This window comes from Anopheles ziemanni, chromosome 2 (genome assembly GCF_943734765.1).
Source record: "Anopheles ziemanni chromosome 2, idAnoZiCoDA_A2_x.2, whole genome shotgun sequence".
NCBI classification, from domain to species: Eukaryota; Metazoa; Arthropoda; class Insecta; order Diptera; family Culicidae; genus Anopheles; species Anopheles ziemanni.
In genome coordinates this window covers 67,442,400-67,468,054 of record NC_080705.1, presented here as the reverse complement: position 1 = coordinate 67,468,054, position 25,655 = coordinate 67,442,400, and the positions used below count along the sequence as shown (strand labels likewise).

The 25,655-nt window shown below is 44.0% G+C and overlaps 1 protein-coding gene across 2 annotated transcripts; it reads left to right on the top strand.

Moving 5' to 3' along the window:
* Positions 1–90: 90 nt before the first annotated feature.
* LOC131281746 (ubiquitin-conjugating enzyme E2 W) lies at positions 91–24,930 on the top strand. Of its 2 annotated transcripts, XM_058311093.1 has the most exons (6): positions 22,916–23,050; positions 23,217–23,308; positions 23,699–23,801; positions 23,901–23,986; positions 24,077–24,222; positions 24,293–24,930. In XM_058311093.1, the coding sequence occupies exons 1-6, from the start codon at positions 22,919–22,921 to the stop codon at positions 24,304–24,306; spliced, it is 573 nt and encodes a 190-aa protein (XP_058167076.1). In that variant the 5' UTR covers positions 22,916–22,918; the 3' UTR covers positions 24,307–24,930. The 2 variants fall into 2 exon arrangements, with proteins under 2 accessions (XP_058167077.1, XP_058167076.1); XM_058311094.1 differs by lacking the exons at positions 22,916–23,050; positions 24,293–24,930 and adding an exon at positions 91–304 and having other exon boundaries at positions 24,077–24,239.
* Positions 24,931–25,655: the final 725 nt, after the last annotated feature.

Here is a 25,655-nt window from a genome sequence, read left to right as displayed (position 1 = left end):
TTCGGTGCAGAAGCGTAGTAGACCACGGCCTGAGTTGACGTCACATTTGACAGTTCGATCAGCGTGCGTTTGTTTAGTAATTTCCACAGCAAAGCACGGTGAAGTACAATTGCAACAAAACAAACATTTCCCCGGGACGGCTTTTCATCGGCTCCATCTGTGATTTCGGTGTAGTGTCGGGGTTCGTTTCGGACGGTGTTCCGCGGTGCAACGGCGGGTTTTACGTGCGAAAATACTGCAGGCAGTCCTTGAATCTATGAGCAAAACTGACAGCTCCAGAAAGACGGCAATGAGTCCGTCCGAGGTAAGTGTGCTTGATTGAGTTGATTATTCTTTACACCACCAAAAAGCAAAGGGCAATATTGCTACTGCACTTTAGCGACAAAGGAAATGGCAGTTTGTGTGACGGAATGTGCGCCTAACTACCAAACGAATATTCAGGCGCAGCAGGCGAAAAAGCGAAGGAAAACCATCAGCTGACTGTGATTAAAATGGATTGTGACTAGTGTAAACCACGAATCGAGTTCAATGCAATTAATCAAGGCTTGCATACTACGGGGGTTCTCCAGCAATTAGGACACATGGTACCATCGGTTGTTATCGCCGGAGGAAGGGTTATCTTCGTGTTACGCCGAATGGCTACGACTGAGCTCAAGGTTAAGCTGGACTTTTTTTTCTGCTCCCGGTTATTGGCACACTGCCAGGATCGATAGACGTGTGCGTCATACCATCTGTGGTGCCATTTGTGGTGGAGGCAGTGTGCACCTTTGTGTACCTTACTAAAATACCGTCGCCTGTTCAAAGTCCGTATGGAGGAGGCCCTTCGATGAAAAGTAATCCCGTTTTGTTGTTTGTGCAACAAGGAAATCACGTGCATCATTCATGCATATCATACTCCGATATACGAGGAAGAAAATCTCGAAGATTGTTGAGGGAAATAGTGTGCAACACACACAAATGATGGCATGAAAGCTAAAATATGTAACAAATGCACTTTCTCTGCTGGCAACCAACTTCCCTGGAGCACCAATCTAATCGATAAACAATTAAAATTAGATATGATAAACAGCGTCACGAAAAGCGCCAAACAATGCGCCCAGCGACCAACCACCTCCTCGACCGGACCCCTCGCCCGTACCCCTCGCCGAACATGCTACCAGTCTTCATCAGGCATGGTACTCGATAAACAACCAACAGTGAATCATATCTTTCCCCGCAAATGGAACGGATAAAGAAAACTATCGCACTGAGATGAAGGGAGAAAGAGATGGATGGGGTGTGTATGTGTGTATACACACAAGAACTGCGGCACCATATCGCCGGACGCCTTCGGAAGCACGTTTTCGAGAAAAACGAGAATCGTTTGAAATCCGTTTCGGTTATTTATGTTTGCCGAAGCGGCGCTAGATGAGGTCAAACTTTGGGTAAACACACTACGGCCGCATGTGGCCGCACCATTTCAACGACATGAAGTAAGGAGTTAGTTATCTAAGAAGGGTGAGGGGGATGCGTAAGGAATTGCCACCCCACCCCAACAGGGAGGATCCGTCTGCCCTGATCCGGCGGATGGTGCTACGCTTCTTTTCGCTTTGTTTTCTTTACCGCAATCCGGGACGATTCGGTGCGATTGATGCGTCCGATGGTATGGTGTATGCTTATGTGCTAAGTAAACGGAACGGTCTTTTTTTTTCTCCAAAGAAGATTGTTGCCTTTCCCATTCAAAACGAAGCAAAACAATCCTTGATGTCCACTTAAGCAGGCGCGAAACCGTGGCGATTGGTTTCGAAATGGTTCCACTGCTGTATTAGGGGAATTGGGAGCACATAATAAAAATGTAACTTGGGTTCCCGAAACACCCTTTTTTTACTAGAATTTTTGATATTGTTCTAAACTGTTAAAATAAGACGGAAAAAATATTGGAGTTGCTGCGTGATTTGTGTTAATCATCAATGTAAAATAAGTTTTAGAAATTGTCCTGAAAGTTTTGGTCATGCTCTCGGTATCTGAAATGTTTGGGTCTACTAGAAAATATACATTTTTTATGCTTTAAAATATTTAAGTTAGGTTCAACGTTAAATGTTTGCGGATGGGAATCGTGAAATTTTATACTTATATGTGGGGTTCGTTATTCAAGACTTTGTTTTGAGAGTTGTCTATAGCTTAATTTATGCGATAGTCACACTGGATACACAGTACATAACGATTTCGATTTCGATAAATTTGGGTTTTCTTCTCCTTTGCCGCTACAGCTAGTCAATTTCCTCTGAATTTATTAGCAGTTGACAGAAATCTTTATTTATGGCTTCATTAATTGTGACACATTGCTTTTTTTTTATATTCATTGCTTGGGAGACCCTATTTTGTAACGGAAAAGTTGCGGCGAACCGATTAAGCTTTTATGGATGTATATTGTGGGTAGTAATGTTTAATTTTTTATGTTCTATTTTCAACTGCGTTTGTTTTAGACAACAATTTCACAAAATCTTTGTACTATGTCGATCAAGGGATGCGATCGCCAAGAGATCTTATGAATCAACTACGAAGTAAACGTGATTTTTATATCATCTCTGTTATTACAAGGGTAATAAAACAATAATGTTCACTATTGCTTTCCCAAGAGTGGCTGAAATGGATATAAAAATAAAGGAACGATCATTATCCTTTTAATTTTCCATAACAACGTGATGTACGTGGTAATGCTCGTTTCACTGGCCTTGGATGGCTTATGCGCCAAAAATGCACCGCCAATCCAGGGTGGACCAAAGCGATTATTTATATAGTTGCATCTCTTCTCGACCGTACGTCTGTCCCACGCACCCCTACAACGGTTGGCTTTCTGCTGTACAACAAAGCATCCCCATAGATCGCGCCCCAGAAAATAACCAGTTTCTTTGTTCGGGTTGGGGATGGATTTTTATTTAATTTTCTACCTCCAGTGCACACCATCACTTGGATGCACTTGGGCAAGATATAATCTTCGATCCCTGAAGTGCAAAATGTAGCGAACGGAATTGTGCTCCTAGCCTCAACTCCTAGAAGAGTTGCAGCCGATTTGTTTGGATAGCTAAGTCCATATGTATGTGACTGCCAGGAAGAGAAAACAGTTCCCAGAAAAAAGGGTTCCCATTTGTTTACAACCCGGGGTACGGTCGATTAATGGATCCATCATGTGGCAACGAAAACAGGAAACGTTCGATGGCGAAATGCATTCTCCTATGACTGGCTGCTTCCGTCGATTCCCTTTGCGTTGCAACTGATCGCGTAAGTGCACCATATGGCACGTTACTGTTCCCTTTTGCTGTTAAAAAGCGAGCGACGAGCATATGCTGCCAAGAGTGTAGCCAAACGAATTTCCTTTAGTTGTAATCATATATTGGTAGTTGGAAATTTCAGAAATTTCCTAACTTCGAAGCGATTGTAGGGTGTGAATTAAGAAAATTGTTTGTACATTGTTTTTGGAAAAATACACTCTGGAGTTTCTCCAGAAGATACATTCTTCATCCCATGGGACGGAAAGTAAGTTGTCTTACCAACCCGACGAGTATCCCCGGTAACAATTATCTTTAATTTACTTTCCATTTCAAATTCCAGCGTGTTTTATTGCGCTGTGCTCATCGCATTCATGTGTGCAACGAAATAACCGGCTTGCACACACCCCCTTCCGGAACCCTGTCCTACTATCTTTGCTGGGATTAATTGTTTTTAAATTGCAAACCATTTAGTACCTACTTTAAAACGAATGCTATCAGTTTGGTCAAGAAGGGGGGAAAGGTTTGGAAGGAAGTTTGCAATTCTTTATCGATTAAGACAATTTAGAAAAGGGCGTTTCGAAGGGTCCGGGCACCATAGTGAGGGACACGTGGTGGCAGTTTTGATAAAAATAATTTATTGCTCCTTGTTTTTTCGGTTAGTTGGGTTAGGTTTTAAATGTTCTACAGCCTATGTTTCTCTGTCGAGGTCCTTGAATGGTTTTTCTATATGAAATATAACCATGGGATGTTTTTTTATAAATTTACTGGACAAAAGAAATTCTACCAACCTTTTTCCTGGTTTAAACGTGATGGATATGAAATTAATCTGGTCGTCTGGAACTTTGTCCGATTCCCCTCGACCTGGAGCATGGATAAGTGCTGAATTGAAAAAGGTTCAATATCCTCCCCACCACCAGACAGAAACACCTCCAGAGGAAGCGTTATCTGGCCACTACGCCCACGCGTCATGCATGACCATGGTCAACGAAGATCGGTCTCCGCGAGCAGCAGCTTCTCGGCGAACCAAAACAAACATCTCCACCACAAACCGGCTCCAAGTTACGCGAGAAAGACGCGTGCTTCTCTCGCGCTCTCGCCGTTTTCTCGCGCTTTAACGCGTTTCAAACGCGAGCCAACGACACTGGGTCGTCCTCCCCCCACTGATCAGTTGTTCAGTTTTCCGGCGGCCACAGTTCGCATCGGTACGGCACATCGGGAAAGTGATCGTCAGTTTGTTGTCGCGCGCGAATGCGTTCAGAACGTGTACGTTGATCGTGAAGAATAAATCGGTGATCAGTTGGTAAAATAAATTTGCACTTTGCTTTTTTCACGGGCGAAAAAAACGTGTGCGTGTAAATTCCCCCTGTCGTTGAGTTGGTTTTTGTGTGTTTATACAAATATGTGGATTGCTCGCCGCACTTCAACTGTTTTCCACCGGTTGGAAAATCCTATCCATCCTTAAACGAAACAGTGTAACGCCTGGGACGCCTTTGCATTCGAACGGAAGCTGGAACGAGAACAACGGCGAGGAAAATGCTCGCATGGACACGAAATTAACAGGCGTGAAAAACGGTGCAAAATGATTTTTCCACCCAGAGTGGCAAATTGCGAACGCGCGTGCGGTCGACTGTGTCATCACTCCGGGGGGGGGGGGAGGGTGGAGTATCATTTTCCACCCCGATCTCTCGGGACCGAAGTAGTGTACCTACAGTCTTGAAGAAGAATTAAGTGGGAATGCGGCGGGAAAGTGACGCATGCGGAAAACGGGTTAGAAACTTGATCTTGCGGTGCGCACGAAATCGAGCCCCGGTGTACGTCTTATGAAACGGCGGCATTTAACCTACCTCTGACTGTGGCCAAAGCAAACTGAAGTAAAGCTCTTTTTCGTTAGGGAAAAATATATTTTTATCTCTTTGTAGGTCTATTTAAATTACTCCCAGACAACTCCCGTCACATTTGTGCGGTTTTTGGTGTCCCATAATTTGTCGGAACTATTTCACCCTGGCGTTTTCTGCCGAGGTTACAACGGGTTTGTACAGGGGCGGGAAGGGGACGCTAATTTACGATTCGTATCGAGCATAACGCAAGGGAATGCTATGCACGCACACAGGATGTTGGGCAACGACACTCATCATAACGTCAGTCGTCTTCTTGTTCGCTTCTCAACCCAAAGTCACGTTGCTTTTGAATTTTCATCTCGCGCACATGTGACTCCACTGGCCGGAAGTATTTTACGACTTTCAGACCATCATCTAGGGATCGATCGATCGTGCTTCGGATCGGGAGTGCTGCGTGGCGATGTTTGCAAAGAGCGCTGATGTATGCTAATGTTCGGTGATGGTTCTTTTGTGAGTTCATTTCTCCCCATCGAGAAGACCGAATAGGATGCAATCGATGAGGTAATGAAGGGTGCGCTTTAAGGCGATCTATTTTCTCATGCCACTCAGGTAACGGTCGATACATTTACGGGAATCACAATTGTATAGTCAAAGGCATTGGAAAGCAATGGCTTTAGGGTTTTTTTCAAAGAAATTTGATATATTTTTGGTTTCCATTCAAAATGCTTTTTTGAAGTAACGATCATCTTGTATCATTTAAAGAAACTACCAACGTGGTGAACTGTTTGTGTGTACTTCATGCTAAAGTTGTGAAACAAATGCATCAATTTCTTTACTCTCGAAACACAATTTGAAATTACAAACTACCCGGTGTGGCAACAACATTGCGGGCCAGCAGAGCGACCCGAGAACTGTGCTCTACAAATGGCAAGCACCTATTTTCAGCACGTCTGGTTGCCAAGTGGCGTGTGAAGTGAGCAGGAAATTGGAAACTTGCGAAGTCGTTTCCTTGACCGTATGTTTATGTGCAGCATGCAAACCCCGAAAAAAAACCCCTTCGGATCCAGCTCCACCGCGGGGGTTCCATCGTTCGTTGTCCGTGAGTCCGCCGCGTGCAGCAGTGCGTTTGTGTTCGGACGGCGGAACTATCTGGTTTGGTTGCTCCAGCTGAGCACGCATTCTCGAGCGGCACCATATTCAACAGACAGGCGGCACACACATGCACGGAAAACTTGGCTGTTCGCCCCCTGCCTTCCGCGCGCTGATCGCCGTGGGTGGCCGCACGGGACGCGAAGAATCAGCGCGAGTTGTAATGAGTTTCCTAATCCCGACCCCGCGGACGGACCTACCGGGATAGGAGCGCGCGGCTTCACGATGGTTTGTTTGAAATCATCCCGATTTTGTGCCACCAAGAAGAGGCGGCCGCTGCACGCTAAAAATTGAACGGCTGTTTTCTTCTTTCTTCATCGGTCGCACAGTGGGAGTTTTGTAGTGCAATTGGCTGGACATAATTTTTTCATTGTTGGAAGGTTCTATGAGATACGGTTTGAAAACTATTTTTTAAATGGTACCGAGAAGAGAAAGTTAAACAACGGAAATATGCATTTCGTCGTTTTGCACCTCACGACCACAAACCTTCAGACTTCTAAAAACTATAAATTTTGATTTCATACTATTGTCCATCGTGCAATGACGGGGTCACACACAAAAGAAAAAGCAGCTTCCATCCAGTTAAAACAAAAATCAAAAGAAAGAATAAAGTGCTCCCTAATCGAAAACAGCGCACATGTGCCCTAGAGTGGCCACCGGAGCGGTTTCGCGTTTGAAGAGTGTTTGTTTTGGTATGAAATTAGAACGCTTATCTGGTCTCTAGTTATGCACACTCTGGCTGCCGGTGGGGCGGGGAAGTAGTACAAAGATGCTGTTTTGTTGATGCTGTAACGAAGACACAGAACACAGCCTCGCTGGGGAGATCGCTTGCGTCACTGCTGAGGACCATGTTTCGCTTCGCAGACAGCAAAACACGACGAAGTTCATCTTTTTATTTTTCCCCATAAACCAGCGGTGCACGGTTCGTTCAACTTGCCCGATGAGAGATAAAGTGATAAGAAGGAAACACGAGCGATAAGTGACACAATCAACGGAACGTCTATATTGAAACAGCGTTTTATCTTTGAGTTCCTTCAAATGTGTGCAGTTCATCTACGAGACAGCATTATTCTCCAAGGCCTGTGGCACAATATGGGTCAAATTATAATTTACCCGCCCATGAGTTTGACATAAGGTTGCCTTCGAATACGATGCATTGTGGGATTGTAGAAATGTTTTCACTTCTTTGCATGCACAACAACGGGAATAACCTTCACTTTGACCATTGAAGAAACAGCTCTTCCTTCTTCTGGATGTCAATTCAGTTTTCATTTCCTTGAACTATCTTTTAACCGCCGCAAAAATGGCACACTGTCCTACCTTTCCCCCTGCGAAACGAATGCATTGACTCCTTTCTTTTATCGCTCGTCATTCATTTTTCATTCCCTTCCGTCGCGAATGCACATTGTACAGCGTATGAGAAAAGCAGCGCCAGTCATCTGCAATTTACCATTTCTCGGCTTACGTTTTATCTGTACGTCCCACTTGGATGATCGATGGTGTGCGATGGGGTTTGCGGGATAGTTGTCTTGGGACAGTAGAATAATCGGCTCGTTACAAGGATGAATAATGAGCGCTGAAAGAAAGCTCTTCGCATCGATTCGACCTATGTTTTCGTTGTTAAAAGCACTGGTTGGTGACACTGGTCTGCTAGGCGTGTACTGCCAATAATTTAAGAATTTCGCTACTCGTTGAAAGTTATTTGAATTACAATTTTCAAACATGTACGAAAAATGTTTTTGTAAGTTTTAACCATATTTTCTTGTGAAAAAGTTGTTAAGTACAGCTGTCGAATAAGAAAACAGACAGAAAAGAGTTGAGCTGTTTAACATCAACAAAAATTAGGATTGAAAAACTAAGTTTCAGCAGAGAAAGTTTAAAACAAACTTGTGTTTGGGAATTAAGGGAAATAAAATGGAAAGTGTCCTGAAATAAGGCTTTTCATGATGATTTCGTAAAAGATTGAAAGTCATCAAACAGTTTATTATTTAAAATATCAGTGACCTTTTTGGTATGCCAAATAAATATAGAAATTTTAAGTAATCAGGTGTAGAGATAGGGATTTTTACGCATTTTTTAAATAAAAATATCTTTGAGCAGAACATTTAATCTCTATAATGATAAACCAATCGGATGTAAAATTACCCTACCCAACAGAAGAATATGTTTTCGCTTTCGCAGCATCTCAATGCGATTGAATTACGGTTCTCCGAAGTATGAGCTGTTGCTTGCGGGTATAGGTGAAAATAGAAAACCAAAAACATTGCACAAACAATTACCACAAATCTGTTCCTGGTCTCTGTCTGTCATCACCATCGCGCTCAGCGAAACCACCAACATGTGGCTGCGATCGGGAAGAGCATCTTCAAGGCAGACGATACGATCACTTACCTTACTTACGCTACCTACGGACGGCGTGGTTCGACCGAATCATTGTTGTTCGAGGGTGAAGGTCTGCTCACTGTGTTCCCGTTTGGTGTAGGGCACGGTGCGATTGAGCTGAAGGCAAGGAAACCTGTGATGTTTTTATCCTCTGAGAACAACGATGACAGTTGGCCCCAGTCAAAGAAATACACTCCGCGTTTCTTCGATGCCTTCGATGAGGTGGGTGAGTAATGCGGACGTTCAGAAAGGTTTATTTTCCCTTACTTTGTTTATGTTCTTTTTCTCGCACGCCAACAAGATGTCACCCGGACGAAGTGAGTTGTCGTTGGGCGCTAATTTGCTTGGACCTTCGCCGACGAGACGCTCTCGCAGACTCTTTTTAGAGACTGCTTCCTAAACACAACTTGTTGCTAATGGAAATGTCTCAATCATTCCCTGTTTTTCCTGTCTCCAAGAAGGCACACGAATGCCACCTTTGACTTTGGGCCAATGTGTGCAATGAAATGTCAGACAAGTAACAATTCTAGACTTATCTCTGACGGCATTAGGGTTGTGTTTAGAAACGGCACGAACCTTTCGATTTTCTCCAAAAATCGCCGGACTTTCCCGAAATACCACCGAAGCTAAATTTCGACGAACCGCCTAATGGGTGTGCTTCCCTGTTCGTTCTTTCCATAGAGGCACAAGGCCGAGCCCGGTTCAAGATCACTCACCAAGCAATACCACGTTGTGGAAAACACACGATCGCGAACTCCGGTCGAGAAAACCCCGAGCTCGTGTTGGCTTTTCCCAACGCAACCGCTTCCGATGCGGGGCGCGCTTGCCCCAATCGCCACAACATTGTGCGCGGTTTTGGGGCGTGTGTGTGCTTGTTACGCCATCGTCTGGCTGCACTTTGCTGCGTGCCTTCAAGATGCAGTAGTGCGTGTTGTGGCAGTAATGGGACGCAGTGGAAAAAAAATCAGCACAAGAAATAGAACATTGTACCAAGCGCGGGGGTCGAGTTTTTCTTTTTCAAACCAAATTCTTTCAACATCCACTCCGCGGTTTGTGGAAAGCGAGTTCGCAACTAATTGGTTGATTAGTTTGGCACTCAGATGCGCAAACCGTGTTTTCGAAGGTGGTCGAAGGGAAGGGTGATCGATGGGGTACCACCCGGGCGGCAAAGCAATTTAAGGATGTCGTGGCTTTTCGTGACCCTTTTGCCCAATCTCGTCCGTTTTCCACCCGCGCGCGCGGCGTGTGCTCTGACAGCTGTGGATTTTCAACGACGTTTCCGTCCAACCCGCATGTTCCGGCCACGATCGCGGAACGATCTTGGGCTATGAACCGGTTGCGAATATAATGTTGTGCGTGTGCAAGTGTGCAAGAGGTCGTTTTCTGAAAACCCCATTTGGCCCCAGACGTGTCCCATCCGAGAGCGTGGGTCTATTTTTGTTTTCTTGGCTTTCCACTTGGTGGTGGCAAGCGATGGTTTATGATTTGTTAGAATAATTGGCAGCGGCTGCACGACTGTTTTTTCGAGCGCCAGGGAGGTGAGGGTTAAAATTGTGGTAGGGTTTAAGTGATTTCCTGTACACGTTTTGAGTTAGGTTTCTTTTTTACAAGAAGAAATAATTTCTCCATTTATATTTGGTATTCAAAAGTTGTCAATTATTCCGTTTTTTTGAGTTAGAGGACTTTTCGTGCTGAGTGATCTTGGTCTAATGAAACTCCATCCGAAAACCGCCCACGGTTGGTCAATACTCCAGTACGCTTATTGAATTCAGCCTTTGGGACCTTTGCTAGCTAACCTAGAGACATATACCTCTATTGAGTTAGCCGGTCCTTAACTCAATATCTTAATTAAGGCCATATGAACCGATTTTCTGTGATTATACTGCATTCTGTATGAGTCACAGTTTGACTGCGACCATGCGGCCATGTTGACCCTGCTTCTCGCTAACTCATTACAGGAAAACCGTGCACCACTAACGCATAGGTGGTGCGCCGTCAAAATGTGACTGGTCAATTCCTTACCCCTGTTTTACTTGCGACTTCGTCGACACTTTTCATACTTCATCCGAGATTCATTTGAATTGGAAACTGAAACCCCTAGTCACTGATGATTCCCAAAATTCCAGGAAATCGTGATCTGGCGACCAAAACATAAATGCAAACCTTCACGAACCTTTAAAGATCGCTGAATCCCTTATTCTAACATTTAGATTCTTTCACTCAAAGCAAAGAGGAGTTATTCGGATTCATAAATCTGATCCTGATCTACCCAATTCTAGTCGAAAGTAGTTATTAACGATTAACAGAAAAATTTAATTAAATCGTTAAAACATAGCATTTGTCTAATAAAACCAAAGATATTAATTCAAAGGAGACACATGTTCAGAGAAAAATTCCGATTTCTCCGATTGATTCCGGAATCCGGTTTTTCAGTTCCCTTAACGTTCAGTTATGTTTGGTGAATTATTTTAATTTTAATCCTTACAAACGAACTGTTCTCCCAAGAACGTTCAGTTAGGAAACACTTCCGCTTAGCGCCCTTTGGGCCCTTTTCTTCTGTACTTCGAATGGAAAGTGAACGTGTTCGCCTGTTTCGCCAAGTACTAACGAACCACGTTCACAACCATAAAGTTTAATTACCCTCGCAAACCCAAACGAGACAAATCTCGCCTGCCAATGCCCGCCCGCCCTCTCGCACCATCAGGGGGCCACTTTTCATTTTTGATTGGCTCTGATGATGGTTCGACGAAGCCGGGACGAAGGCCCCAGACTAGAAGCGAGAGTAGTTTCCAGACGACGTCGACTCGATGTTGGTTTTTTGCCGCGGATCGTGGTACCCTGGCCAACCCCCGACGCCTTTAGCCCTGGCGATCGGGTTCGATGCTCTTTCTGCTCGCCTCTAAAACGCCGAGATGTGTACATTTTATACGTGTGTCTGGTGTTTTATTTTATTAGTCATCTCCATCGCCGCGGCATTAAACATTGTGATGGGGTTGGGGGAGTGTTGGGCGGTGGGCGGTTCTGTCTCTGGTGATCCGCAAAGATCGCAGCGGGGCGAGTTTGCCTTTGCCAACGGGAGACGGTGCAATGTAATCGACTTTGCGAATCGTGTCGGTGTGTCATCGCCTCAAGAAAGCAACCGAAAGCCGCGCGACTAAGCGGATCGCCCCGGGAGACGTGTCCGGAGTGCGGGATTTAGGTTCTCAAAATGTTTCCCCGCCTCATCAAAACCGCGTCCCTAACGATGACTTAAAGTGATCGCGATAGCGATCCCGCTCTCCGGTCGTGGTAAACGAATTCAATTCGCCGTTATTTATGAGGATCTCTTCAGCGCGGAAAGACAAGCGAGCAACGCCCCGGCACCGCATTACTCGGTCGGCGTGTCGGGCATCTTTAATTCCTGCGTCAAGTGGTTCTGGCAAGTCGCTTCTGGCCGCGCACGAACGCACACTGGAAATGGTCGATGGTCGATGAAATGTGCCCAGTCAATGTAATGACGTGAGATTGATACGCACGGGAGGTCGCGCTTCCCAATGGCTCAAGTGTACGGTCATTCTTGTACCTCAAATAGGGGAGAAAGTGGCTATTGAGAGATTATTTGGCTATCATCTGTTAATAAGCTGCTGAAGAGCTACTAATAAGGTGCTAAAGCTTGTACCGATGGTGGAATTGTGTGTTCAAACATTTATGATTGGTCTTCAAATGGTGTATCTGAGAGAATAATTGAGTAATAGCGCCATTTTCTGACGGCACTAGAAATTCGAATCGTGCGGCAACAATCTAGATAGGTTGTCTCAGACATGTTGAGATGGATGAGAAAAATCCTTCGCCGTTACCGAATATGTTGCAGCTTGCTGTTTTTGCATCTAGCACTTGTTGTATCTTCTGCTGACTTTCCTCACGAAGATACACTGCCCTTTGTGTGCTCCCAAAATACCGTGACCAACGTGGGAGAACAACACCGTTTTGCCCTCAGCACGACTTCAGACCAAATTGAGGCGGATTATGGGCGTGCGGCTTAATTGCATTAATTTCTCATGATGTCTGCGAAAGCCGTGGAAAAAAAGGGACCTCACTTCGGGAACGAACGATGCGTGTTGGGTGTGAATCGAGCGCATAAAACCACTCCTCCGTCTGGGGGACGGCCATTAAGAACATGGAGGTTTCCGGTGGTTTATAGTTCGCCGCAATAGTCTCTGAAGAGACCGCGAGGTCGAAAGCCGCGTCGTGTTGAAAGCAACACCGAACTACAACTCGTTGTTCTGGTGGGTTTTCTGAAGAACCTACTTTATCTCGTCGACATTAAATTTCTGCAGTTTTGTTTTTATCTTTATGACGATCGTCAGTGGGAGATAAATTTCATTTGATGAATTTCTCCATTTACAAAACATACCGCTATCTTTATGTCCGTGTTGTTTTCCCCCCTTGGAGCAATAGAAAGACACTCCGTTTATTTCTTGCATTACTCAACACGCACGCGCTTCTTAAAATGCTACAACATTTGGATCGTGACCACAAACACCCAGTTCTTCAACTCCACGCACTACTCCGGCTTCTAAAGCGAACCTTTCATCGGTCCAATGTTTATTTATTTGCCAGAAAATGATCGATTGGATTGGGGGCGAAGAACACGTTCTGCCTTCGGGTGTGAATTGTTCATAATCATCATCATCATCGTCATCATCGCAATCCTCCAATCCGACGCAGTGTGAGCTCACAAACCCCCTCCTCTGTGGTTGGTGTCTTGAAACTTGTCAAACTAGGCCGTCCGCGGCTGTCGGTGTGGATCGTAGGAAAAACTGGTCCTACAATCATCCGATCATATCGTGCAGAAAATGTGATTCCGCGCCCAGAAGGTTACCATCACATCGTGGTGGTTTTGCGCAAAAATTAGGGCCCCTGGCAGACGTCGATGTGACGTTCAAGTTGATCAAGTTTTGCGACATCGGGCGAAATGGATTTAACGGATGGATGAATGTCGGTTTTAGAACTGGTTGGAAACTAGTCCATCGAAAAGTGGCAGCATAAGCGAGTAGATTGGAAATATTCCAATGCTTTTTGGAATGTGTGTACCTATGTGTCTTGCATGTGGATTTTGACTTCGGCTGTCCTATGCTGAAAGTCCAATGGTAGTACAATTTAGTTTCTCAATACTTGTAGAACTTTTCTTTGCATTTTTTGATCGTTCAGAGTTCTCTCAATGGCTATTGAAATATCTTAGGCCATTTTACTTTACTTATGGATAGTTTTGACTTCTTCAAATACACTTCCATGCTTTCAATTATCTTCGATCGGTCGAAACAATCATTAACACAATTGAATCATCTGGAAACGTTAGTAGAAAAACTTGCTTGCTTTTGAAATGCACTCCAGCTTGACGATCACACATTGCCTTCCAAATTGGACGACAAACAAAAACCCGCCGAATGTGAAAGTCCCTCCGGCAGAGCATCGGACTCCGACGAAGGTTACCCCTGGGGTTTTAACAAGTGAGCAAACGTTTCGTTTAACTCAGCTCTCAGAACACGTGTTAAAAGCCCCCAACGAAACAGCAGACCACCACCACCACCGCCCTATCGAACACCTCGAATGTGCTTCCCTCATGTGTTGTCTTTTCTTTTCCACTTTCGGTAAGAAACAAATGAAATGAATATTCAATTTAGCCTAATTGCATCGCCTTGTGCCTTCTCTGCTCCGGCAATCAATGTGCCATATTTCATCAGAACATCCAGTCCGGTTTCAATCGATCCATCGTCGGGGGAGTGGTGGGAAGGAGGGGAACTTCACGGAACGGTGCGCACACGCGCGATCGATATTGATCGTTGGACAATCATTCAATAACCCGCAACCAGGATGTCTTGCTGTGGAGTCCCCGACGGGAGGCGCTTATAAGACATTAAGATACATTGGTGCCGATGGTCTTGGTTCCACTTGTTGACTCATCCGCCCTTGTTTCGATTCGATTATTCTTGCCGCCGTTCGGGCCCATCGATTTGCTTCCTTATGCTTCGTGTTCTTTCTGTGCCTTTGCCGACATTATCAGTACCGAAGCGCGTCCTGGTGAATGTCTTCATCCGCCGATGTGGTGCGTGTGGCTGGGAATGTATATTTTTACCGGACTTTTACGACACCGGGTGTCATGAATAAATCTTTTCTCGTCAACCATCGACCATCATTGGTTGGAAGAATAGTTTGCCACCTCAGCTGTCAGCAATATGGTGGAAAAAGTTTGCGGTCAAACACGATTTACGGGACATATTTGTGTTGTTCTTTTTATAGAATAAAGGACCCCCAAGGTTGCTCAACCCACCGTTGAAGGCATCTTAATGTGTTTTTGAAAAGGGTTGTAACGTCTCATTTTTGCACCCCACCCCAACGAGTTAATGGTTCCCGGGTAAATGTTATCTTGATTATCATGCAAAACAATTGTGTACCAAAAATAAAAGCTGCATACGATTGTTCACCCGATGACTGGCAAGGGTTGAAAACACCGTTATCAGCGCAGAGGACATTTCCCTGCATTTGCTCTCATCCGTGACATAAGTGAGTGGAATGTATATGACCGAGGGTCTTCTTATCGCCGCAGTTGATAGTATCCCCAACCATCGCCATAAGCCATCAGAAATGAATTAAAGGCTTATGCAGCTACTGTTGCATTGAAATCCATTTAAAGAGTTGTGAAGTGTTTTATGTCATCGTTGATGTTAAAGTAAATACACCGTAACAATGTTGCTCTTCTTTGTGATCTACAAATCGTACTAAGGCTCTACAATATTAATGGCTAAATGTTTCTCCTGTTATACCACTTTTAATAACCTTTTTCTGAAGCGTTATTACGCTTGAAGATCCTTACAGCTTAAATAGCAAGACTGTTATTGTGCTGTTACTTATATTTTTTCCCCCGAATGGTCTTGTCTTCCCGCTGGCGAGCCCAGACACCTTACGTCAAAATATCTTGCGGCAGGTCGGGAACTTTTGCTTTCGCCTCAACGCAAGATCTGGCCTTTTGCGAGGCCGAACTTTGTTGTGGATATTTGCAACGATAAGATTCGAACATTCGCGGTTCCCTTGGTCGTTGCTTTGAACTCGCTTTGTGTTGTGACGACAACAGCGCAACATGTTGTCTTCCGTGCCTTTTTCTTCGTACCAGAGACGATCACGCACATCACGACTTGTGTGGTCACGACGTTTCGTTCTCTTCGTCCGCCGCGTTAGTTTGACACAAGAAACATCGAACGTGTTTACGGTACATGGTTCCCGATTTCGATCGTCACCGTTTTACAAAAGTTGCGATTGAATTCACTCAAAACTAACAGCACTTTGTTGATTCCTCTTGTCGTCATGTTGTTCGGTTAACACTTTGGCGACTTGGCAGCGAGAGCTGGCGCCGCGAGAGAGCTAATTTTGTAGCCCGGATGCGAACATTTTACTAAGAATCAAGGGGCGCGTTCAGTTGCCGTGTCTCGATACGTGAAGATGATCGTTACTTATTTCTTCTGATGGTTTCTCTGTTTACTTCACGGTATTTACGTCGATCGAAGCAGCTACGATCTTATGCTAGCACGCGATCATTATGCAAACGACGCCTTTGTCTCCATATATATATTCCACATCCGTTCGTCGACTGGTTTGCTGGCAAGCTACCATAATGCTGCTGCGAAGAGAGAAGGGTGAATAAAGACGTACAGTTTGTGTAGCAATGTACGGGAAATCGAAGGTACAGAATGTTTTTCTTCCCTTAACATACCTTGTTTTGGTGCCTTTCCTGTGCAAAACCTCCCGAAAATCAATGTCATTCCCAAACAGCATACAAAACGCGCTGTTACACGACACGATACATCACTTCCGCTGCCGGTTGTTTCATCAATTATGTCACCAGAGGGTCTGCGAATAAATTTATAGCGAGCAGCTGTTAATCTGCTTGTGTGCCAGCCCAACGATCGCGGAGGTTCCATGTCGTCGTTTCGTTTCGGCAGTGTTTCGACGGGAGAAGAAAAACAGCAATCAAAACCAAAAAAAGAAAAAACCCCCCGCCAATAAAGTAGCAGATTAAAACTCGTGCCGTTTGTTTTGGCGTCCCCGGGCTGCGATCACACTTTCGCACCCATAGTTCGCGACACTCGATACGACGAAGCGTTTGTAAAGCCATATGATTTTTCCTCGCACTCGAAAAAGACACTCTCAACCGAGTGTGTAGAGAGGATGGAAGAGAGATTTGAAATATTTCGAGCAAATAAATATTTCATTTTAATTCAGCATCCATTTTTTCACACCCGATACTAAGACGATCCCTTTCCGTATGTGTTTTAGTGCTCCTTGTCTTTCCGGGTTCGTTGGCGATTGTTTTTGTTTGTCCTTTTGCTTGGCTTCTTCAAGCTTATTTTCCTCATCGATTTGTCAAAGAAGCGATGCTGGTTTGCGACAGCTTTCTGTCGGATCACAGCATATTTAATCCGACAAACAACGACTCGGTATCAACATATATACATACCGTGCGATTATTTTTCGAAAATGTTGCTGAAAAATAAATATATGACTGTTTCGTCTCCGTTCGGCGGTCAGGGTTTCAATTTTCGAAAGACATGTTTTTGGCCCCGGGCCAACCCGGGGTTAATGTCGCTACGCCGAGGGGCGAAGAAGGGGATCATAAATCGCTTCTCATAATGAACCTCCTCGAAGAATCCCGCCGGGACACATGTTTATCAGCAAACACTGGAAACGAGTCTCTCCGGCCGTTCGTTTTTGGTGGACTTTGTTTTGTTTTTTTTTTATTTTTATTTTTTTATTTAAGTGGTCACTTTTCGTAGTGTCCAACCTTGGGGACGGAAACGACCGCGGGGATTGTTTACATTAGCGCGCGGGGAGAGTAATAGAACCGGGAGTAACCGATACGATGTTGATACGCCATGGACACAACATGTGCAACAGCTGATTAATTGGTGGAGTGAGGTCATCGGAACATGTTGACCTTGTGTTTTTAATTTGGGGATGTTTTTTTTATGAGCATGTGTTTGCCTGTGCTACTGTGTGTGTGGATTATATAAAACTCAAGAAGTGAGACATTTTTGCATAAAGAATAATATTTGTTTTGCTAAAGAAGGGGAAGTTGATTCGAAAAATAATATTTTTAAGCTTATATCTCGCTTCATGTTTCCAGCTATGATAGGAAACATTAGTCATGAGAATGGTGTTACATGGTAGGTAAATATCACAAGAGCTAACACGTAGCTGTTTTCATTTTATTCAGTAGATTGTTTACTTCATTTCATTGGACAATCACTGAAGAGAGCCTGTTAACTTTCTTCTTAGTAAAGGAAATTATTTTAAATTAAGGTGATTTAATAATTGAGTTCATGAAGACCTTTCATCAAACCCAAGAATAGTGCGCCTCCCAACATTCGTTAAAGCCAATCACATCCAATAATGTAGGATATCCTTGGATTAAAATAAACCCCAATACGCCATGCATTTCTTATGCTGATCGTGGAAAATGGTTCGGCATCTTAAACGCCCTGTTTACCGCCCGACTCGCTCTCGCCATTCACACTTTTCGAGCGAGGTAAACATAACTATTAAGCGACCAGTCGACCAATTCCCGCATTAGTAAAGTAGTACGGGAACCGATTGTTTAGAAAACAACCGGTGGCCTCCTTTCTTACCTTCTGCTATTTATTTTCGAGCCCAGAAGGGGGCCCAGACGCCATCTGGTAAAGGTTATCGCCAGCGTAGGTCGTACCGATCGATAATACAGCGTGTTCCAGTTCACTTGCACAATGTTGCACACTATGGCCTCCCCTAGCGTAGTTTAGCCCTGAAGGATCGGCCCAGCGTGCCCTTTTTCCTTCCCCTGTGCGCAACGGGTTTTGTGCACAACTGGCCTCTAAGTCTCTCTAATGGGGAGCAGGCGTCCCAGAAAGAAGCTGATGCAAGTTTAACATCGCGACGGAAGCATCAATGATGATGCTCTGCGCCATGCCAATCGTCTGGCTTGCAGCTGCAAAACGTCGTCGTCGTCGTCTTTGGACCATGCGACTTAAGGGCAAATAAATATCGGCCCGCAATGGGGTTAAGTAAATTATGCTTAACGCTAAACAGATATCTCATTGTTTTACGATGCACGTGCAACCCCTTGGAGAGGGTGTTTTACGCTTGGAGTGGGCAGTCGAATGGGTGTCAATGGTTGAAATATGTCTTTAGCAAGCAGTTGTTTTAGAAATAACCGTGTGCCGTTCGAAAGGAGATCATGCCAGCAACCTTCAACACATGGAGGAAATTGTTAGCTTCAACTTGAAATTATTCTTTTTCCAACATATTTTTTTTCAAAATCTCATACAAAAAGTTAACAGGAACTTAGACTACGTTGACTAGTTCTCGACAGGTCTTGCCATATTTTGTTGTTTTTTACCTATTGTGAGGTTAATTGATTCTTCTTGAAGCGGAAATCTTTTGCAATCCATCCATGACAAATATCCAAAATTTTCAAGGTTTGATACTCTTATCTTTTTTTTTGTTCTTGGTGAAACGACCATCTTTGGTCATACCTGCACGTTCCTTAACGGGACTTTTTCCCTTTTAGTACGTGAATAGTCAGTCCTCTCGTACAGGGGAGGGTCCGGTCTCGGTTGGGATACGAACCCACGCCGAACTCCTGTCTGATAGAAATAGTTCATTTAATGAACTGATTTTCCCCTTTAAATTGTTGGTGCATTGTACCCCATCAATCTAACTACACTTTCCCCTATGGGATTTGGAGAATTCGGTTCGTCTTGAAAGGAGTCGTTTTCTGGGAATGACCTCAATTATTTTTTATCTTCGTCGACTCTTGGGTACAAAATGCATCTAAATCCTGCTAAGTCGAAAAGCGGCTGACGTTGGCGTCGTCAGTAGAAAGCATCTTCCAGCTCCTGTAATCATTGTCTAGACTGATTAGAATACGATCGACCATGTCATAACGCAATTATCTAAGCGAACCGACGTCAGGTGGATCAAAACGCTCGGTACCGGTTACTGGTAAGCACCAGCTTTTAATGAATATTTAATAATGCCTTGGCGGCAGATATCAGAGCCACGGTAGAGATATTCAAATGACGGCGACGCCCCCTATTCGTAAAAGGTACATAGGGTAATGCTGGACACTTGACTCTCGTAATGCTTGGATGTCTTGCGTCTTGACTGTTTTTTTTCCTCCTCCTCCTAGTCCTAGTGTAACGTCAATAGGCGAATGGAAAATTCTATTACTTCGTAAGGGTTAATTTGTTTTGTGCGCCCTTAAACTTGCCCCCTTTCACCTCACGTGAGCCGATTAATCTCGAGGCGGGAGGTGGAAAAAAACCGGAGAATCGAACCTACGAGACTGATCTGCCGCCACACACGCGCCGTCGTTGACATAACCTCGTTCGCTTTGTCGGTGTAATCAGTTGCGAGTGCGTCGCGCGGTACTAATTTCTGGCGGCTTGTTCGAGACGGTGTTCTTCTGTAGGAACAGGTCCCGCGATCAGCCGAACGGAGTAAGTACAAGCCGTACAATTATCGCCGCTAATGGCTACAACGAGGGCCGGATTTACGCATGATTTATGGCGTTAAGCAAACAAATTTTCGCCCCCCCCGGCGAAACGCTGACTAGGAACGCCTAGCCTTCGGGTCTGTCAAGTATTAATATTTTTCGCTCCGGGCGGGCAATGGTCGCAGTTATTGACAAGATGCATTTTCATGCAATGGAGAGCCTTTCATCGGCCGCCAGTGGTTGGATGCTACGTTGGACCCTTGAGTTGATCCAAGAGGTGTAGAAGACTTTAAATTCGTAAGTCCCACTATGTACCGAAACTCAAAGATTCTCGATCTTCGATTCGATTTTATAGGAGCTTTAGTGATTTATTGCGTTTTAATAGCTCATGTTTTGTAAAAAAGGTATAAAGAAAAATTTACGATTTTAAAGAATTCCAGAAATTTGTATTTACTTTTTAGTTGGGTTCCTACTCAAGTACAATAATTTTCTACATATTTCATCCATAGAAAATAATAACGCAATGCATTAAAATTATAAATAAAGTGTTATCAGTTTTTCACTAAATGACACATCGGCTAACGAGTTAATTAAAAACAAAATAATACATTAATATAATTCCAATATTAAGAAGCTGCAAAAGATATTATGAACCGTTGAAATAAATTCCAAAGTTGATAGAAATATATAATAAACGATATATTTCTGGCAATCGTTATTCTTCTACAAATCATGTATATTTGCGAGTTGAACCATTTGCTAACCCTTGTTTGTTTTTCGTTTTCGCAAAAATATGCACATTTATCTTTGTCTAAAAGATACTGATTTTTCGCCAACGCAAATGGATCGAAAAAAAAAGCTTGGATAGATCTTTGTCCCTTCCCTTTGGCCATCTTGCGAGCGCAGCACTCAAAAGTGATTAATTTGCCTATTTGAAATTGTTGGTTTAGTTTTACACCCATGTGCATTTTTATTTGCATTCGCTTTTATTTACTTTATTTTTTACGAGTGCTGTTGAGTGAAGCTCTGCGTTGCCCGGTAAATGCAGCTGCATTTGGTTTTTCTTTCTTTCGCTGTTGATGCGTTTGACGGGGTGTTGGGGGGTTCTGTGGTTTCTTCTCCTCCTTTGCGAACGGTAGCGCACCGGGGCAGGCTCGGGCAACAGCGCACCGATCGTGTTTAACTTACGGCTCCGCGCTGCAACCTTCAACGCAACGAAGTTCATTGAAATTTAACACCGACGCCACACGCAAAAAAGAGCCGGCGGTAAAGACGGCAGTGCGCAAAAAAAAACTAATAAAATAAAATAAAGCAACCGGCGGCGGCGGATAGTTCACATTTTACGCGCCACCATGAAGTGCATGGCCCGCCATGTGACCACGCGCCTCAACGCACGCTTGCAAATGCGCTTGCGAATGCGCTTTCGATTTCGCTGGCGCACGGTTATGATGGTTTTTTTTTCGTTTTGTTTCTTTTGCTCACCCTCTTGACTTCTCGTGTGCCGAAGTGATTGCGCCAACGGTTTCACGGCGTTCCGATTTAGGCGCAATTTCGACCGCAGAAGGAACAGTAAGAGAAAAAACTCCACTCCGAGCTCCACGTCCTCTCTAACGCCACAGTGGCGCTTAGCTTGTGGAACCTGAACAATAAAGCAAAAATAAAAACGCCCCGATTGCAGCAATCGTTTGCAAAATTTATGACTCACCCTGTTCTAAAGTTCAACTTGAGCGAGCGGCCTAGGGACCGGCTTCTAGCCGCATGGCGCTATTTAACCGTTCGGCATTCCCGTTCCCATTGAGCGAGTTTAAGCCGATCGGTGGGGTAGTATTTTGAAATCAAGCCCCCCAAACTTTATTAACTTTTGCTGCAGTTGAAATAGCTTTGAGATCTATGTAAAAAGTTGAAAAGGCAATATATGAGAGTAAGTTATTAGTGAGAATGTGTTATTAACTAGTTGAGTTTATTTAAATTTCACCCGCTATCAAAATTGCGAGAATCAAACTTTGCGGTGATTCATGGTAAAATCGTTGAATATGATTCACATTTTATACATTTTTTGTTGTTCGCCGTCTCAAATGATCTTGCCGTTCTGCGAAACAGTTCAATTGACCCAGGGAAAGACGATCTTTCCGTCCACTTCCTGCTGAGTAATCTTGCGCCAATTGGTCGGGAAATTCGCTTGATAACATTCTTTGTCTTAAACGATCGTCCGAGAACATCTTTGTTGTGTTCTGGTGAAGTAATCATTGCAAACAACCCGATAATGGAACGAGAAGTAAACTGACATTTCCGGTTGGACTGACCGGGAAGGAGGGAATTTCGCAAGAAAAACAAAAAAACATATGTTGAATCACCGATGCGAAATGTTTTGCTTAACTAACGAAATACACTTGACCGGTTAATCCTTATGCAACCCCTACGATCACTTACGTTTTCTAATCAACTCCCGTGTCCAGGGTTATCTTGGGGTGTCCCGCCAATTTCTCGAGCAGCTCAAAGTGTGCGCCCAATTCCGCGAAATAAATCAGTGCCAATCCCAATCAAATGCTCCACCGGACAAACCAAAACCCGTACGCACCGTGTCTTAGGGGTCTGGCAGCAGCCTGGCAGTGTGCAGTCGTGGCCAGTGGCCCATCTTGACCAGCAGTGAAAACATTGTTGTGCTGAAAACGTCAGTGAACGAAGCTTGAAACGAAATAGATCGCTCGACCGAGGAAAGAGCGCCTCGTGGACCACAGCGGCGAGAAGTAGCGGGGTGGTAGTTCTGAATCGAGAAGAATAAAGTGAAACCGAAAATGTTCAACCGACTGCGTATGCGCAAGGAGAAACCGTCGAAATCGGAAACGATTTCCACGGCCACCACCGCCGCCATACAGGATGCGGCCAAGGATAACAACAGGCTGATCCTTGACAATAGCCGTTGGGAGGCAAGTTTTCCTACGCTTGATCCAGGACGTCCGCTGCCCGCATGATGTCTTTGCCAACTGAGTCCAATCTCATTAGAACTATATGATCTTCGCTTTGATGCAGTTGCACTTTCTCCATTTTGTACTAACCTTTAGTTACATCCTTTTATCGGTTTTGTCCTTGCAGAGACGCCTGCAGAAAGAACTGATGTCGTTAATCAAGGAACCCCCGCCAGGAGTGTCTGTGGATGAGGATAGTGTCAGCCAAAATCTAACTCAGTAAGTCATTTTGCCAAGTGCCATTATTTGGTTTCGAAGCAGTATAGCCTTCTAACGAATTCAATATTCGTAGTTGTTACAGAGGAATAAGCAATAAAATTCTAATTTAAATCATTTCCTTACAATCCTTCCTTCTTTCATCAAATTGAGTTTTAAAAAATTTAAAACTATTGCAATTGGGCGGAATTTCCTTCACATTAAATAATTAAAAATAGTTTTCACCATAATTCTTGTTTGATTCAGGATCAGTTCTGTATATATTGTTCAACTATTATTTTTAATTGCCGTCCTAATTGGTGTATATTTTTTGCCCACTATTGCTACTTAGAGAATGATTCATTAAAGAATGAATGTTAAAAGCCTTTTTATTTTTCTTTTCTCCCCAATCAGGTGGATTATCAACATCGACGGTGTGGAAGGAACGTTATACGAAGGTGAACACTTCCAGCTGCTGTTTAAGTTTAACAACAAGTATCCGTTCGACTCGCCGGAGGTAAAGCTTCTCAACTGAGGAGAAACAACCGAGATTTTGTGAAATGAAAGCTTAACCGCTGTTATTCGATCTCTTGTTCGCTTTTTTTTCTATTTTTAGGTAACGTTCATAGGCTCCAATATACCAGTTCATCCGCACGTTTACTCGAACGGACACATCTGCCTGTCGATCCTTACGGACGATTGGTAAGGCTCTTTTAGATTAAAATTTTTTGTATTTCCCTAGAAAGAGCTAGATTGTGACAATCGACGTTTCGTTTTCTCTGCTCCCACCAGGTCCCCAGCGTTGTCAGTACAATCAGTCTGTCTTAGTATATCGTCGATGTTAAGTAGCTGTCGAGAGAAGCGGCGCCCGCCAGATAACGGGATCTACGTGAAGACTTGTAACAAAAATCCTAAGAAAACCAAATGGTGGTACCACGGTAGGTGGAAGAAATAAAGCTTCTTTGCAGAATGATATGATTAATTGTTTTCCCCCTTTCTTCCTTTCAGACGATTCCGTGTAGAAGACAGCGTTTGCATACGCCTGGCCGCTAGCTTGATGCGACATACGGCGGCCGATGTTCAGTCGATTCCAACGCTTAATTTTATTCGACACGACAACACGAATCGCCAACATCGGCCGCATGGACGAACGAATAGAAACTAGCGCCTAAAATGTAGGTTGTTATTCTTTGGAACATTCAATCAAAACAGTATATGTAAGGAAAGGTTGCGCTACTGGTTGCGGAATGTCACAACGATACGTACGCTTTGCTGCCACGGCAAACCACGGCAGTCTGTGGAGGAGCATTAACACTATGACGTCCCGTGCCGTGTCACACCTTATAGGAGTAATCTGTCGAACTACCTTCAGGTCGTTAAACCTGACGATAATACTAGTTACAGCTCAGAGTTTATGATTTGTGTGGAGATGAAACCCCGACACGATAAGCGGCGCCGAGGGGTGGCATTATATTCTGAGCGAGTTGTTATCTTGGCGGAGGAATTTCGGCAAACAAATGGTACGCGGACGCCATAGTGTTAGGGTTCACGTTTGTCGATCACCATTTGAGATTTGGTTTCGTCTTTCTACCAGCGGCAGGGACCAGACCGGCACAAATGCTTGCGTTTTTGCTCCCACCTATCAGCATAACGACAAAAAACAAAACAACTAAAGCAATCGGTATGGACAGTCATGAAGAAAGTATGGGAGTTTTGAGTGATAAATGCAAACAAAAAGCAAACATATATACATGTATGTAAGTCAAGGGATAGCATAAAAGAAGTAGGCGCTGTAAAAATATTTAAAAAGATCAATCAAATGTAGTCTGTTTAATTACCGTAGTATTGATAGTGTAAAATTGCTCTGAATGCGTACTAGTTGTATTTATTACTGCTCTACTAGCCACATAGTTCTGGGTCCCTCCCTGTTTTGGTACACACATGTAATTTTCCATTGCTTTGGCCGTAACGGACACAACACAAAAGTCAAAGGATTTGTTTTAACATTAGCATGTAGAGTTTATTGTTTGGATGTAAGGGTGATCGAATCGATAAGAATAGAATAAAATGCAAGCAATTTTACTTAACATACGACACGTTCTGGAAAAAAAGGGAAGCAGCTCTGTTATGCCGTCGAAGGCCATCGATTAAAGAAGAGGTGCAGTGTTCAGGATTGGTTTCCCGCAAACGTTTACTCAAGCACCATTAAAAACGTAAATAAATAGCAGAATTAGCTAGCACCACAAGGTTGTGCAGGTAAAAAGGAAACGATTTAGGTAAAGAAAATACACCAATGACCCAAAATTCATCTGCAACATTCCTTGGACTAGTGTACACTAGTAGACAGTTGGTTGGCACACAAAGATAAAAG

What these genes read in the sequence shown, in the direction of transcription:
- LOC131281746 (XM_058311093.1), top strand. Translation starts at nt 22,919, where the DNA reads ATGTTCAACCGACTGCGTATGCGCAAGGAGAAACCGTCGAAATCGGAA. An exon ending in ATCCGTTCGACTCGCCGGAG is followed by an intron (nt 23,802 to 23,900) that starts GTAAAGCTTCTC and finishes TTCTATTTTTAG; the next exon opens with GTAACGTTCATAGGCTCCAA. An exon ending in TCGATCCTTACGGACGATTG is followed by an intron (nt 23,987 to 24,076) that starts GTAAGGCTCTTT and finishes TGCTCCCACCAG; the next exon opens with GTCCCCAGCGTTGTCAGTAC.